This window comes from Haliotis cracherodii, unplaced genomic scaffold (assembly GCF_022045235.1).
Source record: "Haliotis cracherodii isolate W230 unplaced genomic scaffold, xgHalCrac1.p SCAF_14, whole genome shotgun sequence".
Classification (NCBI taxonomy): domain Eukaryota; kingdom Metazoa; phylum Mollusca; class Gastropoda; order Lepetellida; family Haliotidae; genus Haliotis; species Haliotis cracherodii.
In genome coordinates this window covers 28,364,336-28,385,826 of record NW_027266269.1, presented here as the reverse complement: position 1 = coordinate 28,385,826, position 21,491 = coordinate 28,364,336, and the positions used below count along the sequence as shown (strand labels likewise).

The 21,491-nt window shown below is 42.8% G+C and overlaps 1 protein-coding gene across 1 annotated transcript in view; it reads left to right on the top strand.

Moving 5' to 3' along the window:
* Window positions 1–21,491, top strand: part of LOC139461159 (putative leucine-rich repeat-containing protein DDB_G0290503) — a 123,797-nt gene that overhangs the window by 58,788 nt on the left and 43,518 nt on the right. The window contains exons 12-15 of the mRNA XM_071242722.1: window positions 7,939–8,010; window positions 12,739–12,843; window positions 14,334–14,378; window positions 20,484–20,567. Coding sequence (XP_071098823.1) covers window positions 7,939–8,010; window positions 12,739–12,843; window positions 14,334–14,378; window positions 20,484–20,567 — 306 coding nt within the window. The remainder of the gene's footprint in view (window positions 1–7,938; window positions 8,011–12,738; window positions 12,844–14,333; window positions 14,379–20,483; window positions 20,568–21,491) is intronic.

Sequence of the window (21,491 nt, the reverse complement as noted above, 5' to 3'; positions counted from 1 at the left end):
TCCAATATTTGCTCTACTTCATTACAAAATTCAGGCTCATACTTCTGGCTAGAAAGAAAAATTTGCATGTCCCAAGATCTTGCAAACATTTTATGAAAAGCAACGTATGAATCTTACTGTCTGTGCCCATTTTTAACAGTAGATGCTTAAACTCAAGAAAGTGTATTTATCTTTAGGGTCGGTCGGGTAGGCTAGTGGCTAAAGTGTTCGCTCGTCACACCGAAGGTCCGTGTTTGATTCCCAATATGGGTACAATGTGTGAATCCCATTTCTGGTGTCCCAAAATTGCGAAAAGTGGTGTCAAATGAAACTCACTCACTCACTCATTATCTTTAAGTGGCATTTAGAGTGAGAAAGTGAGGGAGTATTGTATTTTGAGTACTATACTGAAATATCACATTGTAAGGTGGAAATAGTAGATTAAATTTGTGTAAATCCTGTCATTATAGAATCTGTACCTGTCTTGCTTCAAATCCGCCTCTGGTGAGGTGGGGTAGCCTAGTGGTGAAAGTGTACGCCCGCCACACCGAAGACCCGGGTTCGATTCCCCATATGGGTACATCGTTAATATTAAAATTAAAAAGCAAAAAGCCTTAGGCTATACTAAAAAGAGTTATATTATTTTTTAACCCGCCCACCCTATTCCCTAGAGGGATGACCTAGTTGTTGAAGCATTTGCTCGTCACGCCGAAGACCCTGGTTTGATTCCCCATGTGGGTACATTATGTGAAGCCCATTTCTGGTGTCCCCGCCATGATATTCCTGGAATATTGCTAAAAGCGCTGTAAAACAACACTCACTTACACTCTTTCTTTCATAGTTATGAAATACACCATAATCGTATTAGTCTCAAACATTCATGCTTTATGTGAAGCACGCTCATGCTAATGTCCATTGATGTTTTGATTAGTTTCTTTAAGATTTTTTTTTTAAAATCATGTTTTTTTAAAAGCTATGGATGAAAGTCTAATGATTTATTCATCTTGGCCTTATAATTTCTTGAATACTCACATTGTGATATGTTGTTTGTCGCCAAGCAATTATTACCATTTATAACCTAGCCTGGATCAACATACTCAAGTTCGATGGCAGTACTTTGTCCTACATGTTTGCTCATCACTATAAGCTAATGGCTCATAAGGTGCTTCAAACACATGTATAATTTGTTGAGCATTTAGGTCCCAGTGAATCAGCTTACTGGTCAAACACTAAGTCACTGGCTCGTCACACACACGCTTGTACTGGAGTCTTTAGGGCCCAGGGCCATGTCTTTGAGGGCCTCCTTCCTAACTGTGGTCTGTCCTAGAGAGACTCTTGTCACACACTGTCCTAGATGTTGAGAGACTTGTCACACACTGTCCTAGATGTTGTGTATGTTGAGAGACTCTTGTCACACACTGTCCTAGATGTTGTGTATGTTGAGAGACTCTTGTCACACACTGTCCTAGATGTTGAGAGATTCGTCACACACTGTCCTTGATGTTGAGAGACTCTTTCTGTCCTGGCTATACTCAGTGGGCCAGGAGATAATGTGTGTTTTCATTGATCATTTGTGAGATGACACATGTTAAAGTTAGAACCTCTACGACAATGTAAATTTTCTGAATCAAGACGAACCACTTGTGCCAGGGTTTACTAAAAAAGTGGCCTACTTAGGGACTGATGGTTTAATATTTGGGTGGGGGTGAAGGGACTGTATGGTTTTTAGAAACTACTTTTATGCTCACTGCTTCTAAGACATTCAAAAGTCGAACAATTTCATTTTGGGGTCACAAAACATTTTTTTTCAAAACATCCAGCATTTAAAGCTATCAATTATTCTTTTGGCCAAAAAAATGAAGCACAATTATTTTTCAACAAATTATTTTGATAAAGCTGCCCCACCCAGAATGTCAAAATGTCGGAAACTTATCATGTGACTGTAACACTGTAACAACATAGAGTAGGCAGTGTATGCCTGTTGGACACAATCCAAACTGATATTGACACTCAGATATAAAGGCGGCTGTGTACATGACATGAAGTGATATGGATTGACACCTAATACTCTTGTTTTATTCTTAGGGACCAGCCAAGTGGCTAAGCTGCTATTTGGGGTATTTACCCCTCCAGGATGGGGTATTACTGTCACACAATGTTTCACATAACGGTGCACTTCACACAGGGGGACAGGGTAGAAATGACCTCGAGTACAAGGTCAAATCTATGGTTAAAGTATTGGAAATCAAAAACGTTTGATATGGTGCACAATTTTCTTCCCACTTTGCCGTGTTTGGCATACTAGATAAATCCCTTTGTTCTTTAGTCAGGAATTGGAGGAGCATAGCAACATGTATTCTCTGTTCACGGAGTTCGTTCACACCATCTCTAAATTATCAATCCATGAAGATCCGGATTAGAATTGGTCTTCAGCAACCCATGCTTCCATAAAAGGCGGGATCGGGTGGTCAGACTCACTAACTTGGTTCATACATTTCATTGTCATTGTATCTCGATTGCGTGGATCCATGCTCTTGATGTCAATCATTGGATTGTCTGGTCCCGACTCAATTATTTACAGACCGCCGTCATATAGCTGGAATATTGCTGAGTGCAGCAACAACAGACAAACAAACAAACAAACTTCGATGCTCATGATGACAGGATTGTCTGGTCCACTCTCATTTACAGACCGCTGTCATGTAGCTGGAATATTGCAGGTGGTAAACGACATCAAAAGAAACGAGCAATAAAATTGCAGTGGAAAATTAGGACTTATAACAAGTCATTTTCAGTTGTTATGTTTTAACTTTTACAATAAACTGTTCATTTTTATTTTACACCGAGTAGTATTTCATCATTGTTAACAATAAGATTTACACAGATTTTAGGCTTAATGATTTCGTGTCGTTTTACCACGTCAGAAAAACTGGAACTGTCAAGATCCATCGAAATATCTCTAGACCTGACTGTTAATGTTTGAATCGGGGCGGTCGGGTAGCCTTGTGGTTAAAGCGTTCGCTCGTCACGCCGAAGACCCGGGGTTCGATTCCCGACATGGGTACAATGTGTGAAGCCCATTTCTGGTGTCCCCCGCCATGATATTGCTGGAATATTGCTAAAAGCGGCGTAAAACCATGCTCACTCACGCTCTCACTAATGTTTGAATCCTGACGAGAGTCCCCAACTTGTAGTACCCCAGTGAAGTTGCTCCAGCTGAGTATATTTGTCAGAATTACTGCTGAGTCAGGGAAGTCTTCAATTTGATGAGAAATTTGCTGAAGGGATCTTGGGTAACCTTGTGGTTAAAGTGCCATGGAGAAGACGTGGGGATGAAATTTGCTATGCAGATGATTGTGTTCGTATCCCCGAATCTCACTGTCTCTATTTCTGAGTTTGACAGCACCATATACCATTCCTAAGAATTTCATCAAAATGGTAAACATCTAAGACCTGCATCACTTCAAGCTTCCTTCCCACATCCCGCGACACATCGTGATATGGCTGACATATTGCTCAAAGAGGCATTAAACTATTCAAAATTAAATTATTGTTTTTTTCTGTGACCTTTATTTTCCGTGCATTTTCGCCTCCAGTTCTCCAACACAAAGAATATGAGTGAGTGTGTGAGTGAGTGTGGTTTTACGCCGCTTTCAGCAATATTCCAGCAATATCACGGCTTGGGACACCAGAAATGGGCTTCACACATTGTACCCATGTCGGGAATCAAACTAGGGTCTTCGGTGTGACGATCGAAAGCTTTAACCACAACACTACCGGAACAATTAAAAGAATATGGTATGGTCACCTTGTTTTATTTTCTTGGTAGTTGGGAGTATAATGAAAGATTAATTTCAACAATGGATGTCGAGACACAGTTTAAGGCTAATGCATGTTCATGAATGACTGTGAAATATGGCAGAACTTGTTGATAGCGTGTGGTGCTATAAAACCAGTTGTTAAATATAATCACCCAATAACGTTGGCAGTAAGATTTAACATCAATCAATGGTAATAAACCAGTCTGTCGGACCACAAATTGTGACCAGTTATTAATATTTTGTGCATTTTCCAGAAATTGCATATTACATATTGCTGTCATCAAGATGTGAATTTTTTAGTGGTTCAGTGAAATGTCTTATCGGCTGCATGGATAGTGAGTGAGTGAGTTTGGTTTTACGCCGCTTTTAGCAATATTCCAGCAATATCACGGCGGGGGACACCAGAAATGGACTTCACACATTGTACCCATGTCGAGAATCGAACCCGGGTCTTCGGCGTGACGAGCGAACGCTTTACCACTAGGCTACCCGACCGCCCCTGCATGGACAGTGATGATGAGAGTGTATGTAAGGGCTGGGAGAAGTAAGTGGAGGGAGTACTGTCAAGTCTCGTTAATCTGACACTCGTTAATCCAACGATCAGCTTTATCAGACACTAATAATGGGAACCGATTAAATAAGTGTTATTTAGACCCGTTAATCCGACAGTCTTGCACTCCGACTCTGACACACCTAATTTTCAACGAATTACCAAAATCACTCCATTCCAGACAATGCTTTTCAAAGTATTTTGAATAAGTCATACAGTCTGTTACAGTTGTTTTGTTTTCAGCTTTAGAGGTTGCATGATTAGAAAACATATTCCGCAAACAATGAAGCATAATAATATGAATATTTCATTTTAATTTTTTTATTACGTGTTTGTATCATTACCTATCATGTAGTTGTCCGATTTTCGATCACGAACGTTGATACTACTTAATTTTGTTATTCCGACATACTCGTTAATCCGACATAATCATATGCAACCAACCATGTCGGATTAACAGGACTTGACTGTATGTAGAGAAGTCATGCAAGATTGATTCCCGTAACAAATTAAAAGTGAGATTGGTGGCTGTAAATGGTGCCCTGTGTGTCATTGTGCCCAAACTGTGTTGATCATTGCTCCTTCCTTAAACCACCGGTCTGCCTGGTCCTGCCTTGTCTACAAGTAGCTATGCAGGTGGAATGGTGCATCTACATCATATTTACACAAACACACACGCAAGTGCACGCACACGCAATCATTAGGGATGTCACAATTCATTGCTGTCAATGCATCTCGGATATTTACAAATGATGATATGAAACACGATGCGCTTTTCAACTATTATGGCTTGTTGCAATGGTGTTGTTAACTGACGGTGACACCAAACGTCCCAGCCACACCAAGCCCCACCCACACCCAGCTCCACCCTACCCCTACCCCCAGCCCCAGCCCCACCCACATGCAGCTCCACCCACCCACACCAAGCCCCACCCACACCAAGCCCCACCCACACCCAGCTCCACCCACTCCCAGCCACCCAAACCAAGCCCCACCCACACCAAGCCCCACCCACACCCAGCTCCACCCACTCCCAGCAACCCACACCAAGCCCCACCCACACCAAGCCCCACCCACACCCAGCTCCACCCACTCCCAGCCACCCACACCAAGCCCCACCCACACCAAGCCCCACCCACACCCAGCTACACCCACTCCCAGCCACCCACACCAAGCCCAACCCACACCAAGCCCCAACCACACCCAGCCCCACCCTACTCCTAGCTCCAACCCCACCACTAAAGGCCATCAATGCCATCAACTTCACAGGATTCCTCTGGTCCTGTTGTACAGGTGTACAGCCTGTGGTCCTGTTGTACAGGTGTACAGCCTCTGGTCCTGTTGTACAGGTGTACAGCCTGTGGTCCTGTTGTACAGATGTACAGCCTGTGGTCCTGTTGTACAGATGTACAGCCTGTGGTCCTGTTGTACAGGTGTACAGCCCATGGTCCTGTTGTACAGGTGTACAGCCCGTGGTCCTGTTGTACAGATGTACAGCCTGTGGTCCTGTTGTACAGGTGTACAGCCTGTGGTCCTGTTGTACAGGTGTACAGCCTCTGGTCCTGTTGTACAGGTGTACAGCCCGTGGTCCTGTTGTACAGGTGTATAGCCTCTGGTCCTGTTGTACAGGTGTACAGCCTGTGGTCCTGTTGTACAGGTGTACAGCCCATGGTCCTGTTGTACAGGTGTATAGCCTCTGGTCCTGTTGTACAGGTGTACAGCCCATGGTCCTGTTGTAGAGGTGTACAGCCTGTGGTCCTGTTGTACAGCCCATGGTCCTGTTGTACAGGTGTACAGCCTCTGGTCCTGTTGTACAGGTGTACAGCCCGTGGTCCTGTTGTACAGGTGTTCAGCCCATGGTCCTGTTGTAAAGGTGTACAGCCTGTGGTCCTGTTGTACAGGTGTACAGCCCACGGTCCTGTTGTACAGGTGTACAGCCCACGGTCCTGTTGTACAGGTGTACAGCCCATGGTCCTGTTGTACAGGTGTACAGCCCATGGTCCTGTTGTACAGGTGTACAGCCCACGGTCCTGTTGTACAGGTGTACAGCCCATGGTCCTGTTGTACAGGTGTACAGCCCATGGTCCTGTTGTACAGGTGTACAGCCCACGGTCCTGTTGTACAGGTGTACAGCCCATGGTCCTGTTGTACAGGTGTACAGCCCATGGTCCTGTTGTAGAGGTGTACAGCCCACGGTCCTGTTGTACAGGTGTACAGCCCATGGTCCTGTTGTACAGGTGTACAGCCTGTGGTCCTGTTGTACAGGTGTACAGCCCGTGGTCCTGTTGTACAGGTGTACAGCCCGTGGTCCTGTTGTACAGGTGTACAGCCCGTTGTACAGGTGTACAGCCCATGGTCCTGTTGTACAGGTGTACAGACCGTGGTCCTGTTGTACAGGTGTACAGCCCACGGTCCTGGTGTACAGCCTCTGGTCCTATTGTACAGGTGTACAGCCTGTGGTCCTGTTGTACAGGTGTATAGCCTCTGGTCCTGTTGTACAAGTGTACAGCCCATGGTCCTGTTGTACAGGTGTACAGCCCATGGTCCTGTTGTACAGGTGTACAGCCTGTGGTCCTATTGTACAGGTGTACAGCCCACGGTCCTGTTGTACAGGTGTACAGCCTGTGGTCCTGTTGTACAGGTGTACAGCCCATGGTCCTGTTGTATAGGTGTTCAGCCCACAGTCCTGTTGTACAAGTGTACAGCCCACGGTCCTGTTGTACAGGTGTACAGCCCATGGTCCTGTTGTACAGGTGTACAGCCCATGGTCCTGTTGTACAGGTGTACAGCCTGTGGTCCTATTGTACAGGTGTACAGCCCACGGTCCTGTTGTACAGGTGTACAGCCTGTGGTCCTGTTGTACAGGTGTACAGCCCATGGTCCTGTTGTATAGGTGTTCAGCCCACAGTCCTGTTGTACAGGTGTACAGCCCATGGTCCTGTTGTACAGGTGTACAGCCTGTGGTCCTGTTGTACAAGTGTACAGCCTGTGGTCCTGTTGTACAGGTGTACAGCCTGTGGTCCTGTTGTACAGGTGTATAGCCCACAGTCCTGTTGTATAGGTGTTCAGCCCACGGTCCTGTTGTACAGGTGTACAGCCCATGGTCCTGTTGTACAGGTGTACAGCCTGTGGTCCTGTTGTACAAGTGTACAGCCTGTGGTCCTGTTGTACAGGTGTACAGCCTGTGGTCCTGTTGTACAGGTGTACAGCCTGTGGTCCTGTTGTACAGGTGTACAGCCCATGGTCCTGTTGTATAGGTGTTCAGCCCACAGTCCTGTTGTACAGGTGTACAGCCTGTGGTCCTGTTGTACAGGTGTACAGCCCGTGGTCCTGTTGTACAGGTGTACAGCCTGTGGTCCTGTTGTACAGGTGTACAGCCCATGGTCCTGTTGTACAGGTGTACAGCCTGTTGTCCTGTTGTACAGGTGTACAGCCCATGGTCCTGTTGTACAGGTGTACAGCCCATGGTCCTGTTGTACAGGTGTACAGCCTCTGGTCCTGGTGTACAGGTGTACAGCCTGTGGTCCTGTTGTGTTGACACTTGATTATACCGAGCTTTCTTTACTTTCTTAATCTTGCCACTTTCAGGAGGAGCTGGAGAGAACCCAACATGAGCTGATAGCAGCTCAGCACCGTGCAGCTCAGCTCCAGTCGGAGAAGGTTTCTAGATTGTCTCCCGGACTAATCCACCCCACTAACACCCAGCCTGTGCCTCCTCAGTCTTCTTTTCCAAATTTAAGCATCCCCAAGAGGGTGTGTGCACCAGTGTCGGAAATAATTACCTGTCTGGCTGGTAATTTTTCTGTCAGGCTGTCTGAAATTTTCCTCCTCCTGCCCGACTGTCTGGCAGATAATTTTAAGACTACTTATGTTTTCAAATTTACTTTAACTCCTTGAGATTCACTCGTAATTGTTTGCATTATTTCAACTGAATTTGTCACTAATGTTTATTATTTTTCAATATTTATCAATATTTATAACGTCTGAATGCGGCCATGTAACGTTGAAGATGGGCAGGCAACACTTATGGGTCACCTGCCTGACTGTCTTGTTGGGTTTAACATTATTTCAAACACTGGTGTGCGCTATAGTATAACAAATTGAAAAATACAGTATGTCAAACAGAGCAACTCCTGTATTTGACAGAGGAATGTAATAGTCAAATTCTGAGGAACATTTTGGATATATTTTTTTAAGTGTTTTTGTGAAGCCCCAATGGAATACTTAATAGTTAGAATCAGTAGAAAGTTGAAGAGTAAAGTTTGAGTACATTACAAAAGTGAAAATGGTTCTCAACATTTTTATGTTGATTCATAGTTTGTAATTTTTTTCAAAAAGTAACCCTTGCTTATATATGGAAAAATACGGTAGAGTCAATACTGTAAGTATCATTTTGAATCTATATTTGTAACCCAGCCATCAATACTTCACAGACTTCTATATGTTCCTCCATCACATGTTGAAACATTGGGCCGCTGTACAAATATATTACTCAAAAGAAGTTAAGGATCACCCAATTCCACGCCGATGTCAAAACAGATTAACTTTAGTAACATAAAAGAATGGGGTGTTCTTCACCTTCTCTTGAGTAGCTACACACAAAAGTGTGAAGAATTTATAATATTTGCAGTTTTTCTGTAAGAGAAGGCACAGACTGTTGATTGTTGATATTTTCAGGTTTCTGATTGTGTTTGTCTCATGGACTGATGACTAATAACTTCCTGTACAAGTCAATGTTTTCTTTGTCTAGGCTAACAATGAGTGTTGGAAATTACCACATCAGCTGGCTAGAGGCATGTATTTCTGTGGGTTGTAAGTACCCAGTGGGAACCAGGTTTAAATACGTCTCCAGTAGGGTTGGGTTGGGTAGGACCTGGGTACCCACAGGGTTACCCAGACCCGTGGTTTATCTTGTAATATATTGTTTAATGACAAAAATTATCAAGAACTATATGGTTACACTACAAGACACTAATGTTCGCATTTCTTTCTGACCATGCTCCCATTCCAAATATATTTTTTCCTGGGCTGCGGTCAAATGTTTCCCAATTGAAAATTTTGTACCTATCTCTTGAGACCTACAGCGGGTACCCGGGTAGGATCGGGTGGGTAATAGTGGGGTGGGTACCCAGGGAATACTGGACTCGTCCCAGCCCTAGTCTCCAGGCTATACTCTGTTGCATCTCAATTGGATCTGTTGGTCATATTTGGTGACTTGGCTGATTACTTGTCATTGTTTCCCAAAGACAGGAAATTCCTCATGATATCAACCACTGATTCAAATAGTCTCAGTGCAAACATGAATAATGATATTATTTCAAACCTGAAGACCTGTGAAGATCCAGGGTAAAATAGGTGTTCAGCAGCCCATGCTTGCCGTTAAAGGCGACTATGCTTGTGGTAAAAGGCGACTAACGGGATCAGGTGGTCATGCTTGCTGACTTGGTTGATGCATGTCATTGATCCCAATTGTGTTGATCCTTGCTCATGATATCACTGGATTGTCTGGTCTAGACTCGATTATTTACAGACCGCCGTCATGTAGCTGAGATATTGCTGAGTGCGGCGTTAAACAAACAAACAAACAAACAAAGCAAACCTGAAGGACCCCAGGATCGACCTTAGTATTGAACACTGTCATAGCTTGTCAATATTTCTGACTTCAAGTCTCCATGGCTGTTGTGTTAATTTCCAACACTGAATTTTTTCCATGTTTTTAGCGTTTAGCATGACAGAGGCGGATCCAGAATTCCAAACACACCCTGCCCCACCTGTATTCTGGATCCGCCATGGCATGATACATTGTGTCTTTATTCACCAATGGAATGTACACTAAACATCTCAGTTAGACTGTCTGACCAAGTTTGTAGGTACTGATAACACACTGTCACCATGTAGAAACTTGTCAGTTTCATCCAGTGACATTGTAACTCAACCCCCTCTTAACAGAAATCTCGACCTGGTCTCATGACCAAACTCACCCTTGTAACTAACTCAACCCCCTTTCCAATAGAAACCTCAACCTGGTCTCTTGACCAAACTCAACTTTGTAACTAACTCAACCCCTTTCCAACAGAAACCTCAACCTGGTCTCTTGACCAAACTTAACTTTGTAACTAACTCAACCCCTTTCCAACAGAAACCTCAACCTGGTCTCTTGACCAAACTCAACTTTGTAACTAACTCAACCCCTTTCCAACAGAAACCTGCACCTAGTCTCTTGACCAAACTCAACTTTGTAACTAACTCAACCCCTTTCCAACAGAAACCTCAACCTGGTCCCATGACCAAACTCAACTTTGTAACTAACTCAACCCCTTTCCAACAGAAACCTCAACCTGGTCTCTTGACTAAACTGAGCTTTGTAACTAACTCAACCCCTTCCAACAGAAACCTCAACCTGGTCTCTTGACCAAACTTAACTTTGTATCTAACTCAACCCCTTCCAACAGAAACCTCAACCTGGTCTCATGACCAAACTCAACTTTGTATCTAACTCAACCCCTTCCAACAGAAACCTCAACCTGGTCTCTTGACCAAACTTAACTTTGTAACTAACTCAACCCCTTCCAACAGAAACCTCAACCTGGTCTCATGATCAAACCAAACTTTGTATCTCACTCAACCCTCTTTTTAACAGAAACCTCAACCTGCCCTCATGACCAAACCCAGCTTTGTATCTAACACAACCCCTTCCAATAGAAACCTCAACCTGCTCTCATGACCAAACTCAACTCTGTAACTTACTCAACCCCAGGTTTCCAACAGAAACCTCATGAACAAAACTCCACGTTGTGAATAACCCACATCATCTCTGTACATCCAGTGTAATATGTCTCAGTTCTGTTATGATAAATACCCTGGACGCGTTTGTCGCCATGGCTTAATTTTTTTCAGGCTGAACAGCTGTTTGTTTGTGTCGTACTCGAATCTGACTCCAAGCTGTGGTAGCAAATGAGTCCAGTGTATTTATCCTTACGGAATGGAGATTCTTGCTGGTGAAGGATGGTTTCCATGAGCAACTGAAACCTGGTCTCGTGATCAAATCACGAGATTGTAACCTTTTTCCTGAATAACATCAAGGTTCATACAGGCTTGAAAAGGCCTTGAATTTTAAGGTCCCTCTTGAAAAGCCTTGAATTTTAAGGTCCCTCTTGAAAAGCCTTGAATTTTAGGTCCCTCTTGAAAAGGCCTTGAATATTTAGGTCCCTCTTGAAAAGGCCTTGAATTTTAAGGTCCCTTTTGAAAAGCCTTGAATTTTAAGGTCCCTCTTGAAAAGCCTTGAATATTTAGGTCTCTTTTGAAAGGCCTTGAATATTTAGGTCATTCTTGAAAAGCCTTGAATTTTTAGGTCCCTCTAGAAAAGCCTTGATTTTTTATGTCAACTTTGAAAAACCTTGAAAATCACCAAAATGGCTTGAAAAGCTTTGAATTTGTACAAGATACTTGTTTATGAAAGTATATATTATTTTTTTTACTTAATTTATGTTTTTTGTTGGTTGTGAAAATAAATCTTGTTGGAAAATTTGTGATGTTCATGCTGCTTTTTAGATCTTACGATAAATATATAGTTTGCTGGATTTAAAAAAAATATTGACAGACTAAGGCTAATAACCCAACTAAAAAAGTCTTGAAAATCAAGGTTGAAAGCCTTGAAAAGCTTTGAAAAGGCATTCCGTATCTGTATGAACCTTGAACAGGATGTGTTGTTTAGTTTTGATTCAGTAACAGACCATTATTAATTAATCGTGAGGTTTTCATTTATCATCCAAAACATGCTTCCAGATCAGGCAATATTTCCTCAGAGACATCACTACAGGGAGATATCACTACAATCAAATTGCATCACAATGCTTACATTAGTTACCATGGCGTCACAATCAAAATGACATCACTAATGTTTCTGCTGCTGAAGCTTGTTAGCAGTACTTTGTACCCTCAAGACACTGCTTGTTACTGTTTTTAAGCTGAAAAACTTTGAAGCATTATTTTGGATGATAAATAGAATCTCACCCGAGTGTCTTTTGACATCCAACATTTGTCACTAAAAGTTCAAAACTTAGACGTTTTCCTTGATTATCAAGGATGGGTCAGTATAATTGATGAGCGTGACCGTGCATGTTTATGTGTGTGTGAGTGTGTTTAGCCTTCATGAGTATCTTTATGCAATCGGAAACCAATTTGGTCTCATTGAGCATTTTTAACCAGTGAGATCTGGACTTCCCGCTGCAGCCTTACTATAATGGTGAACTTTGCACTTTTGTAAGTAACTTATATTTGTTAACAATTAAAAAAAATTAGTTAAAACCTGTTTGTCCTTATTGATGGGTATATAAATATTTGTCCAATTTCTTTGAGGGTTTCTAGAATTTCTCATTCTTTGCACAGGGCGATCGTGAATCCACAGACACTACCCGAATATTTGACCTTGACCCCTCTGAGCCTCCAAGTCAGGACACAACTCGCCAGTCAACCAGAGAAGGATCAAGACAGGTGACCTTGAACTTGAACTTGCTGCACTTTGACCTTGTGACATGACCTTGTCCTTTAAGTTGCAGTGACCAAAGCAGTATAAGCCAAGGTTATCGACCTCTTTTGGGTTCACACATCTATGTCACATTTGCGATTTTAAGAAAAACACGTTGAAAAAACGTCTACTTGAAATACATTGGGAATTTAGAGATGCTATATGTAAATAAAACCTCATTTTGAAATAAATTTCATTTCATTATCGACCTGTGAAGTTTCGGGTTAGAATAGGTCTTCAGCAACCCATGCTTCCATTAAAGGCCACTATGTTTGTCGTAAGAGGCAACTAATGGGGTCGGGTGGTCAGGCTCGCTGACTTGATTGATACATGTCATCGTATCCCAATTGCGTGGATCCATGCTCATCATAACAATCACTTCATTGGCTGGTTCAGACTCCATCATTTACAGACTGCCATCATATAGCTTGAATATTGCTGAGTGCGGAGTTAAAGAACAAACAAACAAACAAAACATTTCAATACCAGAAGTAGTAATCAGACAAAGCTTTACTGCTTACAAATTTGGTAAAACAAAACATATACCTGTCCTTTAGTGCAACCCAATGTTACTTAAAGGCTTGTGATGAAGTTTTCGCCACCAAGATCCACTTTTTTCTAGGAAAGATAAATTTATATTGCAAAACGGAAAGTGAATTTTCCTCTTTTTTATTTTCATTATCATCATCTCAACAACAATAATATTCATATTTCTCGAGGGGCGGTCAGGTCGGCTAGTGGTTAAAGCGTTCGTTCGTCACGCTGAAGACCGACATGTATACAATGTGTGAAGCCCATTTCTGGTGTCCCCAGCTGTGATATTGCTGGAATATTGCTAAAGGCGGTGTAAAACCAAACTCACTCACTCACCCATGTTTCTCGACTTATCTTTCTCCATTCTATGCATGTTCCTCTCTGTATGATATACTTCTGCTCATATATCTATACCTGCTTGTCTGTATCTGTTAAGGTTCCACTAAGGCGCCACAGGTGGCCCAGTCCTCTAAGGTGATGCTTTTTTGTTCAGAGTTGCCTCCCTTAGGAGTGACACGATCCTATAATCATGGGTTTGAATTCCAGAAACACACTGATTATGACCAGTGATTTGTCAGCACCTTACCCTGTATCAATTCTGGCTGTTCTCCCAGATTGAGCTGACACGCTGTGATATAACTGAAATACTGTTCAAAGCAGCAGAATACACAACTCACTCTCACTCTCTCTCTCCCATGTTCCACAGGGGGGGTCGGGTAGCCTAGTGGTTAAAGCGGTCGCTCGTCACGCCGAAGACACGGGTTCGATTCCCGACATGGGTACAATGTGTGAAGCCCATTTCTGGTGTCCCCCGCCATGATATTGCTGGAATATTGCTAAAAGCAGCATAAAACCATACTCACTCACTCACTCATGTTCCACTAATCATCTTCTGCCTGTCTTCCTTCCACTAACATTCTAGAGTGAAAAGTCCAAAGGAAAGACCAAGTCTAAGTCTAAGACTGGGGTAAGGTTTCTCACAATGCTTTGTAACACCAAGCTCCTTGCTGCTATTTTCACCCTTGCCATCCACACCAGTCAAAGCTTAATTTCCTCAGCAGGGTTAAGCTTGCAAAACATGCACAGTTCAAGGGCCAATACCAAACCCTCCCAAGTCCTACACAGTTCATATGCCATTACCAAAATCTCCTCCAAAGTCCTACACAGTTCATATGTCATTACCAAACCCTCCTCCCAAGTCCTACATAGTTCACATGCCATTACCAAACTCTCCCAAGTCCTACACAGTTCATATGTCATTACCAAACCCTCCTCCCAAGTCCTACACAGTTCATATGCCATTACCAAACCCTCCTCCCAAGTCGTACACAGTTCATATGTCATTACCAAACCCTCCTCCCAAGTCCTACATAGTTCACATGCCATTACCAAACTCTCCCAAGTCCTACACAGTTCATATGCCATTACCAAACCCTCCTCCCAAGTCCTACACAGTTCATATGCCATTACCAAACCCTCCTCCCAAGTCCTACACAGTTCATATGTCATTACCAAACCCTCCTCCCAAGCTCTACACAGTTCACATGTCATTACCAAACCCTCCTCCCAAGCTCTACACAGTTCATATGTCATTACCAAACCCTCCTCCCAAGTCGTACACAGTTCACATGTCATTACCAAACCCTCCTCCCAAGTCCTACACAGTTCACATGCTATTACCAAACCTCCTCCCAAGTCATACACAGTTCACATGCCATTACCAAACCCTCCTCCCAAGTCCTACACAGTTCATATGTCATTACCAAACCCTCCTCCCAAGCTCTACACAGTTCATATGTCATTACCAAACCCTCCTCCCAAGCTCTACACAGTTCATATGTCATTACCAAACCCTCCTCCCAAGTCCTACACAGTTCATATGCCATTACCAAACCCTCCTCCCAAGTTCTACACAGTTCATGTGTCATTACCAAACCCTCCTCCCAAGTCCTACACAGTTCACATTACCAAACCCTCCTCCCAAGCTCTACACAGTTCACATGCCAATGCCAGTTGCAAAATCTACTCCCTCGTCACTGTTCAAAATAAGAAAATGCCAGGCTGCCATTAGGACCCACAGAAGTTGCAGGCCCTGACTGAACTCTTCAGGCCCTGACTAAACTCTTCAGGCCCTGACTAAACTCTGCAGGCCCTGACTAAACTCTTCAGACCCTGACTAAACTCTTCAGACCCTGAATAATCTCTTCATGCCCTGACTAATCTCTTCAGGCCCTGACTAAACTCTTCAGGCCCTGACTAAACTCTTCAGGTCCTGACTAAACTCTTCAGGTCCTGACTGAACCCTTCAGGCCCTGACTAAACTCTTCAGGCCCTGACTAAACTCTTCAGGCCCTGACTAAACTCTTCATGCCCTGACTAAACTCTTCATGCCCTGACTAATCTCTTCAGGCCCTGACTAAACTCTTCATGCCCTGACTAAACTCTTCAGGCCCTGACTAAACTCTTCAGGTCCTGACTGAACCCTTCAGGCCCTGACTAAACTCTTCAGGTCCTGACTAAACTCTTCAGGCCCTGACTAATCTCTTCAGGCCCTGACTAAACTCTTCAGGCCCTGACTAAACCCTTCAGGCCCTGACTAAACTCTTCAGGCCCTGACTAAACCCTTCAGGCCCTGACTAAACTCTTCAGGCCCTGACTAAACCCTTCAGGCCCTGACTAAACTCTTCAGGCCCTGACAAAACCCTTCAGGCCCTGACTAAACTCTTCAGGTCCTGACTAAACCCTTCAGGCCCTGACTAAACTCTTCAGGTCCTGACTTAACCCTTCAGACCCTGACCAAACTCTTCAGGCCCTGACTAAACTCTTCAGGCCCTCATTTAAGAAACTACTGTGACAAATAAATCAACACATAATTTACTGCAGGCCATAAGGACCCATACAACTTTGAAACTACGAGCCGACACGAAATCTACCGGCCACGAGCCTTCAGGCAAGCACTTGTTTCGAAGACTGACCCACATCCAACACACCTGATATGTCCAGGCCATTTGCAAAACCCTCATCCCAGTCCATCATGGCTGATATGTCCATGTTTTCTGGTATATGTTCGCTTTTACAACCCCACTGCCAACATTTTCCTATTACTGTCACAGCATTGCACAGCCCAGCTATAAGCAGCCGAGGCTGAATGTGTTAAAGACAGCCTACATAAAACACAGTAATTGTCACTGCATTGCACATCCCAGCTATAAGCCACCAGTCACTACCAAATATGACTGTCAGAGCATTGCTCATCCCAGCTATAAGCATCATCATTCTATATCAACTTAAATAACTGCCTTTGTGTACCTTTTTCAGTACTCTTGTGTGTAACAATGACAGTCCATATTAAAACACTCTAACTGTCATGGCATTGCACATCCCAGCTATAAGCCGCCAGTCACTACCAAATATGACCGTCAGAGCATTGCTCATCTCAGCTATAAGCATCATCATTCTATATCAACTTAAATAACTGCCTTTGTGTACCTTTTTCAGTACTCTTGTGTGTAACAATGACAGTCCATATCAAAACACTCTAACTGTCATGGCATTGCACAGCCCAGCTATAAGCATAATCATCATTCCTCTTAGACATATGAATAACTTGTCATTGTCTACTCTTACTCTATATTCGGTGACCACCTCTGTGGTCTAGGGGTAGAACATCCACCCAAGGGGAAGGTCATGGGTTCGATCCCTGACCGCGACTTACCCAAAGATGTTAAAAGATGGTGCTTGTTGTTACCCTGCCTGGCGCTCAGCATTAGGGGCTAAAACAGGGACTGGTCGGCTCAGTCAGTTTACTGTGTCTAAGTGGGGTATTCATGTTAAACTGTGGCATTGTGTCTCAATGGGCTAGCACTATAAATCGGCATCAGTCCGGACTAGTACAAGCAGCCACACACACACACCTCGCTATTTAAGTGCAATGATCTTGGACGCAACATTAAACCCCATTTCCCCTCACACTCTGTACTCTGTAATAATGACAAAAAACACTGTAATTGACACAGCATTGCTTGTCCCAGTTATAAGGAGCCAGTTTTGACACAACTCAGCATGGCCACCCTTTCTCGCTACCTTGTACGTACAAAAGACAGCCAACAGGAAAAAGAATATAACTGTCACAGCATTGCTTGTCCCAGCTATAAGCTGCCAGTTTTGACATGTCACCATGGCCGCCCTTCCTCGCTACCTTTTACGAACAATAGACAACCAACAAGGAAAAGAAATATAACTGTCACAGCATTGCTTGTCCCAGCTATAAGCTGCTAGTTTTGCCACAAGTCACTATGGCCGCCCTTTGTCGCTACTTTGTACATACTAAAGACAGCCAACAGGAAAAAGAATATAACTGTCACAGCATTGCTTGTCCCAGCTATAAGTCGCCAGTTTTGACACCAGTCACTATGGCCGCCCTTTCTCGCTACCTTGTACATGCTTAAGACAACCAACAAGGAAAAGAAATATAACTGTCACAGCATTGCTTGTCCCAGCTATAAGCATCCAGTTTTGACACAAGTGACCATATGTTAATGACTGCCCTTTCTCTCCACCGTGTATGTAGTAATGAGAACACAATTGGCCATTAGCACTGCTGGGCCCTCTTAGGCACCATAATACCATTTGCGCTGCCAGACCATCGATTATAGATTAATTCCTTGGTTATAGCTGTGATTGTCCTGGCTGTCAGGTGCTAACTGGCAACAAGGAAAGCAAGAAAACATGCAAGGAAATTACAGCCAAAATAGCGCCAAAGTGACTGTCCCATTAGAGAGTTTCTGACACTCACATTAACAGCTGGCAATCAATAACAATAAGAAATGTTGAATCCCGGTTCGCCCCGATTATGTTTCTAGGTTTGTCAGCACCATACCCATGCTCGTAGGTTTCACCGAAGTGGTAAACGTCTGAGACCTGCATCACTTCAGGCTTTCCTCCCACATTAAGCTGACACGCCGTGATATAACTGGAATACTGTTAAAAGCGGCGTTAAACCCAACTCACTCACTCACTCACTCACTCACTCACTCACTCAATAAGAAATGTTTATTCAGTCAGTACTGGGACCATCTATGGCAGAGTTTCTTTAATCAAGTTTTGATTTAAGAAGGGAAATGCCTGTCTATAACAAGCATAAGACATCGCACATACTTATTTTATTTGCTGTGGGTATATATAGTGGTCACCTGGAAACGCAATTTTAATATCTGGGACCCCAAAATATGTTGCTGAGTCCCTAGGACTCGCAGATATAAAGAAGAGTTGCTTCCCTTAGTTTGTCAGGATTTGCTGCAGGGACCTGCCTAGAGCCCAATATTTGGCCCCAAATCTGCAGCAAATGCCTTTTAAATTCCCAATTTGTAACTAAATAATTCCCTTTCATGTCAATAATTATTAATAAATATTAATATATATCACTAACGACTAAGTTTATGGCTTTGTACACAACCAATATCTAGGAACAATGCTTCATTTGATATTATTGCATTAAATGCAATGTCAAAATATTTCTAAATTTAAGAAAATAACTTTAAAAAAATCCCAATTTTGAACAAAATAATGATTTTTCTCAATTTGACTGTCAGGCACAGTTATTTAAGAATCCTAGATAAATCCCTGTTATTGTTTGCAAGTTTGAACCCAACGTTCACAGATGTATTATACATATTACACCTGTGGGAATTCAGGGTTAGAATTGGTCCCTTTCAACCCCTGCTGTTCGTAAGAGGCAAGTTAATGTATCAGGTGTCAGGACCCGTGAAGATTCCGAAGTAGAATAGGTCTTCAGCAACCCATGCTTGTCTTCCCCGTGAAGATTCTGGGGTAGAATAGGTCTGCAGCAACCCACGCTTGCCGTAAAAGGCGACTATGCTTGTTGTAAAAGGCGACTAACAGGATCGGGTGGTCAGGCTCGCTGACTTGGTTGATGCATGTCATCGATCCCAATTGCGTGGATCGATGCTCATGATGTCAATCACTTGATTGTCTGATTATTTACAGACCGCCGTCACATAGCTGGAATATTGCTGAGTGCGGAGTAAAACAACAATAAAACAAAAAAATTGTATTTATACAGAACAATTAATGTTTCCTTTTATAGCATTTTCGGTTAAAATTAAATTAATTATTTTCCGTCAATTTTGTCCAGTATTTTGTAAGATTAGTATTGTGTGGTGAAGTGGAATAGCAATCATTGCAGTACAAGAGGAAACAATAGGTAGGTCATAAAATTGTTTATTCAATAATTAACCCATTTTTTTTCATTCATTTATCAGTAAATCGGTTACAGTAAAAGTTCGCTTCGTGACATTTATTGTCAGAGAATGAAAAACAAGTTCATGTCGTAAGAATATGTCGTCATGGTGATACGAGACCTGGTGCTCATATCGGACTCAGAACACACGCATGTACTTGTCCGGTGCCTAGGAACATCTAATGCTGTCTAATTCTGGAAAATAAATCACACTTCCTGATATTTGTATTTGGGCTTGGGAGAAATGGCAGCTGTGACATCGTAAAAGCAGCAGGTAATTGTTAGCCTTGATTGTGTATCTGACAGTGTTCTTGAACTGACTGCGTGATGAGTTAGCGTAGGAAGGCTAAAGAAGGCGTTATTTGTGAAAACATCACTTGTTTTGTGCAGGATTATTTTGTGTTTATGAGAATTTGAAAGGGAATCTAGGCAGGAATGTGTAGGCAGGTGTGGAAGGAATACTACAAATGTGCCACACTCTAAAACCGGATTACCATCACTGACTCAATATGACAGCTGCATCATATTTCAGTGTTTTAGTTGAATATTGTTTTTAATTTTTTTATTATTTTATTATGAGACTAAAGGTAAGTGTTGATGTCTTTTTGTTAAGTCCTCGAAGTCAAAGGTGACATGGAGTTCTTGATGTCTTTAGTGTTTGAATCCAGGGACCCCTAAGTCTGTAGTCTATGGTACAAATGCTGACATTTTCAGACATGATAATCAGTGCTAGAAACTGGACTAATCTCAATTCCCTTAACTGAGCTATAAGCCTGATGACTTTAGTTTTTAAATGTGTTGTTAATTTTCCAGGAGACACGTTCCAAGGCAAGCCGGCAGGGCAGTGTCGCCAGCAAAAAGTCTGGGAAATCGCCCAGTCGGGGATCCAAGTCGGAGGTGGGTGGAGGATTTGTCTGGGAATATCATTTCCTTCTTGAATGTCAATGTTCCACATGCACAGTAAGCACATACCCTGGGATCTTACAGGGGACATAGGTGGCACAGTGGTGTGTGCAGAGTTGCCTCCCCTAGACATGCATGACACTGGTCCTGTGTTCGAATCCTAAGTTTTGTCCCATGGTCTGTCAGCACCATACCAATGTTTATGGGTTGGGGTAAAGATCGGAATGTTTGTAACTCAAGTAAAGATCGGAATGTTTGTAGCCCATGTAAAGATCGGAATGTTTGTAGCCCATGCAAAGATCGGAATGTTTGTAACCCAAGAAAAAATCAGAATGTTTGTAACCCAAGTAAAGATCAGAATGTTTGTAACCCAAGTAAAGATCAGAATATTTGTAACCCAAGTAAAGATCGCAATGTTTGTAGCCCAAGTAAAGATCGGAATGTTTGTAACCCAAGTAAAGATCGGAATGTTTGTAACCCAAGTAAAGATCAGAATGTTTGTAGCCCAAGTAAAGATCGCAATGTTTGTAGCCCAAGTAAAGATCGGATTGTTTGTAGCCCAAGTAAAGATCGGAATATTTGTAACCCAAGTAAAGATCGCAATGTTTGTAGCCCAAGTAAAGATCAGAATGTTTGTAACCCAAGTAAAGATCGCAATGTTTGTAACCCAAGTAAAGATCGGAATGTTTGTAACCCAAGTAAAGATCGGAATATTTGTAACCCAAGTAAAGATCAGAATGTTTGTAACCCAAGTAAAGATGGGAATGTTTGTAACCCAAGTAAAGATGGGAATGTTTGTAACCCAAGTAAAGATGGGAATGTTTGTAACCCAAGTAAAGATGGGAATGTTTGTAACCCAAGTAAAGATGGGAATGTTTGTAACCCAAGTAAAGATGGGAATGTTTGTAACCCAAGTAA